Source organism: Abrus precatorius, unplaced genomic scaffold, assembly GCF_003935025.1.
Source record: "Abrus precatorius isolate BTA unplaced genomic scaffold, Abrus_2018 Scaffold8, whole genome shotgun sequence".
Lineage (NCBI taxonomy): Eukaryota > Viridiplantae > Streptophyta > Magnoliopsida > Fabales > Fabaceae > Abrus > Abrus precatorius.
Window position 1 is genome coordinate 27,648,504 of NW_020874428.1, and position 12,501 is coordinate 27,661,004.

The 12,501-nt window shown below is 32.3% G+C and overlaps 3 protein-coding genes across 3 annotated transcripts; 1 reads left to right on the forward strand and 2 right to left on the reverse strand.

Moving 5' to 3' along the window:
• Positions 1-1,809: 1,809 nt before the first annotated feature.
• On the reverse strand, positions 1,810-3,454 carry LOC113848330 (cytochrome b561 and DOMON domain-containing protein At2g04850). The gene is made up of 2 exons (XM_027477792.1): positions 2,698-3,454; positions 1,810-2,264 (listed from the first exon to the last, which is right to left on the reverse strand). The coding sequence occupies exons 1-2, from the start codon at positions 3,452-3,454 to the stop codon at positions 1,810-1,812; spliced, it is 1,212 nt and encodes a 403-aa protein (XP_027333593.1).
• A 1,812-nt stretch (positions 3,455-5,266) lies between these two features.
• Positions 5,267-8,832, reverse strand: LOC113847137 (putative MO25-like protein At5g47540). Its single transcript, XM_027476029.1, has 11 exons — positions 8,576-8,832; positions 8,318-8,479; positions 8,116-8,234; positions 7,947-8,024; positions 7,540-7,633; positions 6,881-6,940; positions 6,394-6,459; positions 5,901-5,999; positions 5,758-5,802; positions 5,556-5,658; positions 5,267-5,474 (listed from the first exon to the last, which is right to left on the reverse strand). Exons 1-11 carry the CDS (start codon positions 8,699-8,701, stop codon positions 5,365-5,367), a joined length of 1,062 nt encoding a protein of 353 aa, XP_027331830.1. The 5' UTR covers positions 8,702-8,832; the 3' UTR covers positions 5,267-5,364.
• A 1,844-nt stretch (positions 8,833-10,676) lies between these two features.
• LOC113848295 (polygalacturonase-like) lies at positions 10,677-12,192 on the forward strand. The gene is made up of 4 exons (XM_027477750.1): positions 10,677-10,796; positions 10,892-11,203; positions 11,299-11,817; positions 11,974-12,192. The coding sequence occupies exons 1-4, from the start codon at positions 10,677-10,679 to the stop codon at positions 12,190-12,192; spliced, it is 1,170 nt and encodes a 389-aa protein (XP_027333551.1).
• Positions 12,193-12,501: the final 309 nt, after the last annotated feature.

Sequence of the window (12,501 nt, forward strand, 5' to 3'; positions counted from 1 at the left end):
AGTAAAAGCAGAATACTTTACAGTAAATTATATTATAATCCAGTTGCCTTAAATATTTGTCAAACTACAAATTTCTTTCAAAGCATCACCAAAACATATATATATATATATATATATATAATTTATGTTGGCTTTAATAGTGAAAAAGATTCTTGCTATCAGTTTTGTTGGCTTATGTTGGAGAGTAATATTTCATTGACAAAAAGACATGAAATTGAATAAAGTGAACTTCCTATGTTGGTAAAATTTCTCATTCTTAACCATCTTTCGTCAAATTGAGCCAAGAAAATATTGTAAAGGGACATACTCGAAGGAAGGTACCCGTACTTGTTTAATAACATTTGTAAGTAATATTTATGCCATTTACAATTACACACCCGAAATGCTTACCATGTTCCTTCATTCGCCCTGTCTCTACATTTTGGTTATTTCTTTATAGCTCTTATTTGAAATATTAAGGGTAAATAATTGGATGGTGGGGAGCAGCGAATATCGAATAACCTACAAGTTCCAACGAGGAGTAGATATGGAATTTTCTTTTGACTCGTGATCCTTCTTTTTGTGTGGTACTGGCCATTAATCTACATACTTCACACGTTATATATATATATATATATATATAGGATTGTTTAACAAAATAGGAAATTAGAGTCCTTTAAAAATATATATAAAATATAATAAACAAAATAAAAACATATATTAATAATTTTATTAAAATAATACATTTTTTAAGTGGCTATAAATTTTTTAATAAAATTAATATATATATATATATATATATTATATTAATATATATAAATGCTAACACTAAGTGTTTTTTGGATTAAATAATAATAATAATTTGTTGTCAAGAGAATATTTTAAAATTTAAAATGTTTTAGATATTATAAAGTTTTTATTCATTGAAAATGATTTGCTACTACCGCGGTTTTCAAAATATTAACTTGATTTGTCTTTCCTTTTATGTCCCAATATTAGCATGTATATATATATATGAATAAGTGTTATTATTTTCTCTGTAAAACACATTCGTATAATTTACTTGTAATTCTTATTTGAATAGTATTTAACATTTTATAAACCACTATGACTGTTATTCTACTTGTCAAGTTTAATCCAATCTTAATCTCCATTATATAAATTTGAACATAATAATACACATTTAAGTTATACAATTTTAAAGTTAAAAGATCAAATTTGAAAGAGGTTTTACAAAACGCTTCAGAATAAATTATTACAATATATATTATCTTGTCGTACAAAAAGTTATTAATTCAAATTAAGAAATTTAGATATTTATCATCAACCGATAACAACTATAATTCTAAATTAACTGTTGTTTTACATTGGATCAAACTACAATTCAAACCTAACCCAAAATTAGCTTCTTTTTTTTTTTTTTTGCTAATAACACTAAATCTTATTTATAAAACTCAAATTCATCCCAATTCTCCTTCAGCAGAACGAATTATGGGGATGGGTCATGTTTTACCTTCTAACACCCCAGTTAAGTTGGAGGTGGTCCAAAGGCATTATTTGACTTGGAATTTGCATGCATCAATACCTCTTGCGCCATATCCTTCTAATGGCTCCCAAACCTTCACTGAAGAATTGCATCAATAGTTCCTTCGGTGGTGTGGCCTTTAATACATTTCCCCATTATATTATATATATATATATGTTTAAGATGCTAAGGTATGTTTCAAAATCATTAAAATTGCACATCAAGTTGGGATTGGATACAAAATTAAAAAAAGCAATAAGAAGATAAAGCACCCAAAATGAAAGATTAATTGAATGTGAAAAGAATCAATGGTGAATGCCACTGCCACTCCCTTTGTCAGGACTTCCAATGAGTCCATCTCTTCTCAACTTCTCTTCCTTAGATTTCCGACAGAACACAACCCAAGAGTTGACTTCCAAAGCTATGGAAACGCCAATGAGAGTGGAAAGTAGTAAGCAATAAGTCAACTTGGCATAGGACCTGCTGGCACCCATCACTTCAAAGCCTTGAAACACATTCACAAAGCCAAGCACCACACAAGAGTACCCAACAAAGTGGTGATACGATTTCCAATACTTTCTGAACTTGTTCCTTGCGTTTGGCCTAAAGAGCAATGCCAGCGTCTGCAAAGCTCCAAGACAAAACACTGCGATTCCAAGCTTCCGGTGGAGCCTGTACTCCACTCCCGGCGATAGTTCCCCCAGCCGGATTCCGATGGCAAAACCAGCAGTTCCGAGAATGAAAGCAAACAGTTGTACTCCTGCATGAAAATAAAATAATTCAGTCCTCTATATGATCATGTATTCCTTTTTTTGTAATTGAGAAAAGATTAAGGCCATTAGATATTAGGAGAGAGTTTTTGTTGATAAGGATAGTTTTTTTGTGATCTAAACCTATTTCTAGATATAATATTAGTGATGTGAAAAGACTAATAAAAAGAAAAATTGATTATAAAAAGTGTTAAAATAAGAAAAAAGTATTTTTATGTCTTTTTAACAATATTTTGGATTAAAATAAGAAAAAAACCCCAAATCAAAGTAGTTTCAGAAATTCTTTTTTCTCACACAGAAACAATAATGCGTAATTTTGTTTGGTTATTTATTTCTATTTAAAACTTTTTAAAAATGAAATTTTAAAAATTTTAAAAATTAACGACTAGAAAGTTGATACTAAAAGGATAGATGGAAAGTGACCTGCATGAGCATAAAACCACGTAGGGCCAAGTGCTTGAATGTGCCTAAGGTAACGTGCGGTGATGGCACCCATTGGCAAGAGAATACCCCAAGAGATGGCGTTTAAGGTGCCATGGATCACTCTTAGCATCGTCAAATCTGTGTGCTGAGGACCTGAAGATCCTGACAACACGTCAAAGGTGGCAATGGAAGAGAGATCGTTAGAAGTAGTTGGATGAATGGTAGGTGAGTAACCCTGAACGTATAGTCCCCTGTTCCATACAAGGTGGATTTTCGTTTTGTTTGATCTGAGTTTGAGCGTTGCAAAGATTTGTATGGCAGCGCCGTTGTGTACGGTGGCCATTTTGCCACCGTACATGGCGGCGGTGGAGGAGAGGAGGTGGATGTCAAGTGGGCGAGAGAGTAGTGGAGATTTTTGAAGCTTCACTGTTGGGTCAAGGATATATGGTAGAAGGACTATTTGGCCGGAGTTTGGGTCCGGAAAGGCTATTAAGGCACGTGTTCCGGTCATCTCCGGCGATGTGGGGTTGATGCCCCACCCGACCCAGCCAGAAGGTGATATGAAGCTGCCAAAGAAGACCAGTTCTAAGGTTGAATTGTGGGGGTGGAATGTCCATGCTATGGAGGCTTGTTGTGTTGGAAGGTTCATGCATTTTTGGAATGTTTTTGTGGTGGTTTCTGTGGTGCAATGGGATGAGAATGCAATGTGGGGAAGGGAACAAAGTGGGATGAGGAGGGAGAGGTAAAAAAGAAGCATGATGGAGAATTGTGGTGATCAATGGAGAGGTTGGTTTGCTATAGGTAGCTTTTTGTTAACCATTTTGTGTTTTGTAATGATGTCTTGAGGGGGAAGAGTGTAATGTGCCATTATGGATTTTGAGCACGTAAGTGATAATGGTTAGAGCTTGGCTTTGAAGGAAAGACAATAGTGTTTGTGCGTTTGGTAGAAATGGGCATTTGGGTTGATTGGGACATTTTGATTGGTTTTAAAACAATTATATGATCCAACAATGTGGTACACAACAATTTAGTATCAAATGAGATATTATTATGTCGAGTGCGGCTACCTCTTTTTATTGTACTGTTATCTTCACGAGATACGGTGGATTGATGTTTGCATATTGTATTGTGCTTGGCTTTCAAGTTATGCCATAATCATTTCAGTTCAGAAATTCCATCTTCTATCTTATTCTAAGCAAATGTCACTGATCACTTTTTATGTTTATAACTTGAATTCCAAACTCTTAACACACACACACATTGTCAACGCCACTATTTTTTGGGTAAGTAAGGAGACAATTCTGTGTTTATGCGCTTTTTTTTTTTCTTTTCCGTCAGGCTAAAAAACTCTCCTTAATAATTTTTTTCTCTCAGCAAGCAAATACTCATTCATTAGTGACAGAGAAAAAGAATTATTATTTAAATGAGAATTATGTAAAACTAATAATTTCTTTCAGAAAAAGTACAATACTCATAATTGAGAAGTTATTTTGTTTCAGAAGAAAATGTTAGACATGGAGAGATAGAGAGGCCAATTGACCTTACAAGACCACATGTCCCTTTGGGCTGCCCCGCTCCCCCCACAAACAGTATCAGTATAATCTATCTATAATTTTATCAAAATATGCAACTTTGAACTATTTTACCAAACTAAAACAAGTCGAACCTAACATTCACGAGATATATAAAAAGCAAATTTTATTTGAGTAAAAAACTTATCAATTTATTTTTTATGCAAATCGTAGTTCACGTTTTGGAATTAACTCCTTTGAAATTCTGTAAGAATCATTATATATACATATATATATATATATATTGTGATAAATAATAATTTACTTATAAATCATTCACAACGAGTAAAATTTTAAAACTTAAATTCCTTCGTTTAAAGCCAATTATATTTAGGGGTTGTTTAGCTTTAAAATATTTATTTTCATTTTAAATTACAAAATTGATTCTTTATGTTTATTTTATTTTTAAATACTTGTATAAGAAACAACAACAAAAAAAGTTAGTTTTTAATTCTTTTACAAATTGTTAAAAATAAGATGATAATTTTATAATTAAAAATAAAAATAAAATATTTTTTAAAACGAAACAGTCCGATGGAACCAAATTCATGAGCTATAATTTTTAAAATGCTCATTTAAAAAGTTAATTTCAGCCAAGTAAATGCTTTGAGACTGGCAAAATGCGATTTTAATTGCATTAGTCCCAAGTTGTAATTACCGTTCCTAGAATATTATATTCTTGTAAAATAAAAGGTTTATTAAATATATAACATCGTAATTTGTCTTTGACAAAAATATCAATTTATTTTAATGGTAAGAATAGTTTGTTGGAAAATATTGGAGTGCTATTCAAAACTTTTTCCCAATTAAAAGATATTACTCCAAAACAAATGTTTTACTACACAATATATGTATGGACCAAAAAAAGTATATAAATAGAATAGTAAATAAAAAATAAATAATAAATAAATCAATTAATAAGTTAGTCAAAATCCCATGTATCTTCTATTTACATTGAAGTTATATTTAATTCTTGCCCGCGGGCATGACATGTGCCAAAGAAAAGAAGCAAGCGAGCCAACGAGACTTCACATTATCACATAGTAAAGTGGGACTCAGAAAGTGGAAGATAACTGGAAATTCGGGTACGAAGTACTCAACATGACACTTCACAATTGTCCAGAGATGTACATGGACGATCCTTGTGTTGAAGAGCGATTATCTCGCTAATTACTTGTTGTTTATCTGCTTGAAATTGCTCGTCCGCTGCAAAGTTAAAATCTAACTCACGCGACTAATTACAAATCGAAATATTATATATTAGAAGTGAAGCAGTATATTTTATACCTTTGTCAGTATTGAAGTTGCCCAAAAATTGCAGAAGCTTATGTTTGTTTGTAACAAGTATGCCGACAATCTCAGGAGGCTTATTTTGATTTGCAACAAATAGCTGCAACACCATAAATAAATTAAAAATAATTAATTTCAAGCTAAGAACGCTGAATTTAAAAGAACGTATAAAGAAATAAACACGTTCTCCATTCCTCACCTTGAAAACGTGAAAAGTGTCGAGTTGAATTGTCTTATTAGAATCCTGCAAATTAAGAAGGTAAAAAAAAAAAATGAATAAATAAGTACTTTTATTTTAAGTTTTGCAAGTCTGAAAAAATGAGTGTGTAGGAGAAAGCGTACTCTTAGGAGATTCATGAGGATCCTCATGTTACCTAACGAGCTCACATATCTGACCATTACTGCAGAATTCGAGCGATCCAATAGCATATCCCCCAATAACTGTAGCATATTTGGTTACTATGATTAGGACAGTCTTCGAAACACCAAAGAAACTGGGTATAAAGCTTATCCAAACAAGCTTGTTGAATTAAACGCTTATGACATAAGTTCTCATCAATTTTATATGATAACCTCTTATTGAACAAGTGTTTAATTATATTGTTTATCAACATATGTCGAATTTCGAAACATAAGTTTATTAAAATGGCAGAATGGGTAAAGAATGTTGTGATTGGATGCAAACAAATAAAATGGGCAACCAATGTTATTTCATAGCATAGATGATGAAATAGGGTCAAAAGGCAAAGAAAGACACGACGAAAGTAAAAATAAGTGTAGGACTAAAAGAAATAATGACTGTGCATCCTCATTATACGGATTTATCAATCTATACCTTTATACCGTGTCTTCTAGTGAAATAACTGGTAGATTCAAGCAGCTGATTGTACTCTTTAAAAAACTGCCAACCAGAGAGTAAAATATTTTAGCTGATAATATCACAAAATATTGGTAAAACATAAAACTTAAAATTTTTTGTAATTTTGGACGAAAACAATCGAATTACTTATTGTAGAATAAATTTGTAGACTATAAAAGAAGCAATGACTTCAATTATTTAAATTGACCATGTTGACATTATCTATAAGGTGCGAAACCTTACATTCCGCCAAGGAAGCCACGAATTCATCACGAGTGAACTCTTTGTAAAGCTGAATTGACTAATTTATGCTTACACTAACGGGTTGGTTGCTAAAATAATGACGGGAAAACTCTGTCCCTCTTCTGTAGCCTTGATTGCTTTTACATTTTCTAAGTTGCAGATAACAAATATATGTACCTACTGCATGAAATAAATAGTAGACTTTGTATGGCGCACTTACCCAGTCATAATTTTTAGAAAGAAATTCCGCGACAGTAGACTTATGCCTTGTTAATAGCTCCTGCGTACATCAATCAGGGGAATACATCAGCTTTCATGTTTATGAATTTGCTATAAATTAGAGCAAAATAGTGGCACCCAGGACTCAATATGCAACAGATCATATTCATATGACAACACCCTAGCAATCAGAGTTTACTATCTTGAGCACGGATGAAATGACAGATCGTCTCTACGGTATTGACAAATTTTGAGTTCATATTCAAACAATATGTTGGTATCAGTTTTAGTCATCAAACCTATATAGTATCCATACAAAATAATTCTATTAAAACAGAGTCCCAAATACAAAGAGTTCTTCGCATAGATACGCCAAGTCAAGTCAATTTAAGCCAGGCTAGTTTAAAAATATTATTTGTTTGGATGTCGTTGAGAACGGACGGATACAAGATGCACAAGAAGAAAAATACATTGTCACTCATACATATTTATCCCTTTTGCTCAAGTATCCGTAATAGAATAACAAATGTGATATGTTCACAATAAGTTATAGATATGTTTTGGAACTTCCTTCCAAGTAAAAGAATACGCAAACAGCAGTGAGAAAACATGATTTGTGTGAATGGAATTAAAGGATATAGTATCATAACCACACCCAACTTTAAAAGTTGCACCAGCATCTGATGCTATTTCAAAATTTGGTAGTTGAACGAATTCAAAAAACTTCTTCATGTGCTCTGATTCCAAGACATGCCTGAGAAACATAAATTAAGCTCGTCAGAATTTATACGAGGAACAAGAAAAGGGAATTGGAAATTAAAATTTCTATGTGACGCTATTACGTTTTTTTTTCCCTTTAAATCCACGAAAAGTAACATAACAAGCATCAAGCCTATTGACATCAATAAGAATTATGATCCTCATTCTAAATAGATATCTCCAAAAATCAGAATGAGGAACATCCACGCCAAACGCCATAATACCAAGAATGTAATGTGAACACACTCACGATGGAAACCTCAATAGCTTAATTAATTAATTATGAACAGATAATTTAAATTGCCTACCTCGCTACGCACTGGTGGCGCATGCACTCCCTTGCAACCGCACCATATGTCAAAGCAATGTCACCACCTTCTTCATAGCTAACAAAACAAACATTCATCAACCATTTATAAAGCGCAAGGAAATTACAAAACAACATTTCAAATCTCAATTTCATAGCAGAAAACTCACGCATGCAGCACCATATCCACAATATCCAAGTTGTTTTCCAGATACTGAGAAGCAACTAGTCGCGAATTAACTCGTTGCCTTTGCAAATTTGCAATCACGTGAGTCGCATCTTGACGAGCCTAATAAACAGACACGAATTCTCATGCAAACGAAGCATATCAGAGAAAACGACGACGAGATTTAAGAGTTACGATAAAATTACCCCGAGTTTGAGATTGGGCAGAGAGAGGATAAGAAGGCGAAACGTGTCCTCTCTGAAAAACTCGATAGTGATCTGAGTACATGCATCGGGATTTGGCTCCGATTCACCGTTTCCATAGAGACAGGTCCTTATCTCGAATATGGTTTTGCTTAGTTCTGAAAGCTGCAATTAACGCATTTGAAATGTATATATATGTATAATATGAAAAGATACATACGATATGATAAATTGATGAGATGCGAAAGAGAATTAAAGCACCTTCTCTTCGCGCTTGCTTTCACGAGAAGTTCCGGTTTTGTTGTCGACAAAAATGAGAAGTTCTCGCGCGTGGCGCACAAGCTCCACTGGTGTTTTGGGCTTTTGCTTGAAAAGGCCTTTCTTCATATCTCCTAATTAATTGGATGCCAAATTGCAATGTGATTAGGGTTTTGCATTGGCATTTGCATTTGCATGGAAAGGGGTTATGAATTGAAGGAGACGGTTGTGTTGCATTCCATGTTTGTGCGTTCGATATGCGAAATGGTTATTTTGGGAATGAGAAAAGCAAGGTGAGTTGTTCATATGCCTCTTTCTGTCCAAACTCCACGCGTCATATCTCATTCTCACTGTCATTTCTTCTAATTATTTACGATTCTTTAGATTATCTCATCAATTCCACTTTTTCTTACTAATAGATTTTGTTTTCCAACTTGTAAAATATGTTCATTACGCAAAAACATTTTTATGACTCTTATTTTTTTCTTTATTCTTAACAAATAAAGCTGGTGAGATCCTAAATTAAAATTAAAAAAGATAAATATTGATAGTTGAATTAGGTCCAATAATATTAAATTTTGTTTTAAAAATGACCTGTGCCATTTAGACAAAAATGTCTTATATAATAGACTAGAGAAAGTATTATCAAATGAGAAATTATATTTATACTTCTTTATGTAATAAATAAAACAAATAAGGAGAAAGATAAATGATAAGATCGTTAATATGATAACAAAAATTTACAAAAATAATATTATAGAAAGTGTTGTATTTTTTATAAATAAAATTTTATGTAAGACTTACTTAAATGCAACTGATAGAGATGATCCTTGTTGGGTCTTAGCGTTTGGGAATGGAAAAGGATGAATGGTTTTTTATTATTTCAGCAGAAAATAAGAATGCTAATCAAACCTAGTTGCTCATTTTTGTTTTTAAGTTGTCATCATGACAGAAAACTATACATTGAACTTATTTCACTAATTTGCTATTTAACAAGAAATTTTTTATGATTGTTGATCTTTGCTTTGTATCTATTTTACCTACGACCATAAAACTGCTTACAGGAATAGTAGTTGAGACGTAAAGGATATCAACAATATTATATATAGATCATGTATAAAATAGTAATCACAAGGTTTCCTACGGGTATATGGCAAGTATTTTGAAAAATAGAAGTGTATTGAAGACTTCTTCAATTGCTGAAACGAGGTGATTTGGGATTCTTGTGCTACAACAGCGAAACAAATACTAATAATAATAATAATAATAATAAAGTAATTCATAGTATGCTCGATTGCTTGCCTATTTACATTTTTCTAAAAGTACTAATCATAATGGGATAAAATATTTTAAAAAATATTTTATTAAAAATGATCATGAATACAATTTTATTGTAATTTTAGGTGTATTTTTTAAGATGATTTTTATTAAATTTTTATTTGTTAATTTATTAACCATTTATCTTAGGACATTGATTAGAAAAAACTTTTATCTTTTTATATTAGTAAAGTGCTCTTGAATTTATGGTATACTTTTAAAATTCTATATTTTCGAATTATAAGTTAATGGTAGTATAAAAATAATTTAGTAAGTAGTATAAAATTAGTTTGGTTTCGTAACCTAAAAATAATTTAGTAATTTTATTTTCTGCTAACGAATTTACCTTATGTTACAAAGTATACAAAATAATTTGATATAGTATATTACTAAATGTTAATGGTAGTATCGAAGAGATATAAAATAGTTTCGAAAAGAGAAGTAACAGTTTAATGAGAATGACGACTTTTTTTCAAAATACGTTCTTACAAAAGTAAAAATATTAAATTTACAATACATAGATGTATATTTTAAATATTCATAGGCTATCAGGTTATATATGGCAAATTAGTTACAAATTAGTGTTAACTAATGATTTTCCATTAATAGTGACAAGCTCAACCACACCATTTGCATGCACGAAATTACTTTGCTAGAACTTCGTTTACGTTGTTAGCGGCTTTCAACTTCACAATTCAAATATAAATACTGTTCCACAGTATTTTAAAAGCAACATTCATCGTTTAAAAGTGCAAGAAAACAAAGTTCAACAATAATCAGCATGAACATGAAGTCGAACACTGCAACAATTACATTGTTCTTCTTGTTGGCTATTTTTGGTATAGGTCAATCAACTGTCATTAATATAAATAAATTTGGTGGAAATCCAAACGCAGATATAACAACGGTAAAATCTTATTGAATTTACTCAATCCAAATGATTGAAAACTACATTGTTGTTGTTATTAGCTTATATTTGATTTTCATTTTGTATGTGTGAAGGCTTTCACGAGTGCCTGGAAAGAAGCATGTGTATCAACAACTCCAACCAAAATTCTGATTCCAAGGGGAACATACAAGATGAATGAAATAGACGTAAAAGGTCCTTGTAAGGCTCCCATTGAAGTTCAAGTTGATGGAACCATTCAAGCACCAGCTGACCCAAATGCACTCCACGATGCTTATCAATGGGTCAAATTTGGATACGTTGACTTTTTAACCATATCAGGTAAAGGCACTTTTGATGGTCAAGGGGCAAGATCTTGGAAAGAAAATGACTGTGGAACAAACAAGAATTGCAAGAGGCGTTCCATGGTAAGGAAATAATATATAGCCATTTGAATATTGTCATATAACTGCATATTTACATAACATGCTAATGTATTGAGTTTCATGTGAAATGTCAACAGAATTTTGGTTTCAACTTCATAAAGCATTCAATTATTCGCGACATAACTTCTAAGGACAGCAAAAATTTTCATGTCAATGTTTTGGGGTGCACCAATGTCACATTTGATGGCTTCATCGTCAGTGCTCCTGGTAACAGCATCAACACCGATGGGATCCACTTGGGAAGATCAACTGATGTGAAAATTCTTAACACCAACATTGCAACGGGTGATGATTGTATCTCAATCGGAGATGGCAGCAGACAAATAACTATTCAAAACGTGAATTGTGGACCTGGCCATGGCATTAGTGTTGGAAGCCTTGGAAAGTATGTAAATGAAGAGTCTGTGGAACATCTTTTAGTCAAGAATTGCACCTTGACAAATACTGACAATGGTATAAGGATCAAGACATGGCCTAGTGCCCCAGGAACTTCTCCCATTACTGATATGCATGTTGAAGATATTACAATGGTTAATGTCTTGAACCCAATTATCATTGACCAAGAGTACTGTCCTTGGAATCAATGTTCAAAGCAGGTACACGTTTAACCAAGAGCTATCTTAAAATTAAAACATATCTTTATTCATTACCCTCTTTATAATCATGCTAGAGTTTCTATTCTTTAAATTTCAAACAACTAATCGTCTAGCTAATCCTTCATCTTACTTTGGTTTATGGTTGCAATGGCTTAGGTTCCCTCAAAAATAAAGATAAGTAAGATTGTGTTCAAGAATATTAAGGGCACATCAAAGAGCAAGGAAGGAGTGACGCTTGTATGCAGCAGGGGTGTACCATGTGAGGGTGTGCAACTGATTGATGTTGCTCTTACATTCAATGGAGCTCCAACAGTTGCTAAATGTTCTAATGTCAGGCCCATAGTTAGCGGAAAGGCTCCCGTTTGTGCAGCTTAAGATGTTATTTTTTATTATATTTATTTTGGTTTTTTTATTTGTAAATAACCAAGTCCTCTTGTAAAGTGAGGATGAGGACTAGTTGAAGACCCTACTGAACAAGCGATTTTTGTTTTATACAATGTTAGTGTACTATTTTTATTTTATCTGTAAGTCTTGTTTAAAGACAAATATTTGAGACAGTCATATTAGTCGCTGTTGCATATTGCAATCCATTCTTCCTCACTCCCTTTTGAAATAGTATATTCTATTTAAAATTACATTATCTATACTATGGTAATATTTTCAAGAATATTAACGGCACAGCAG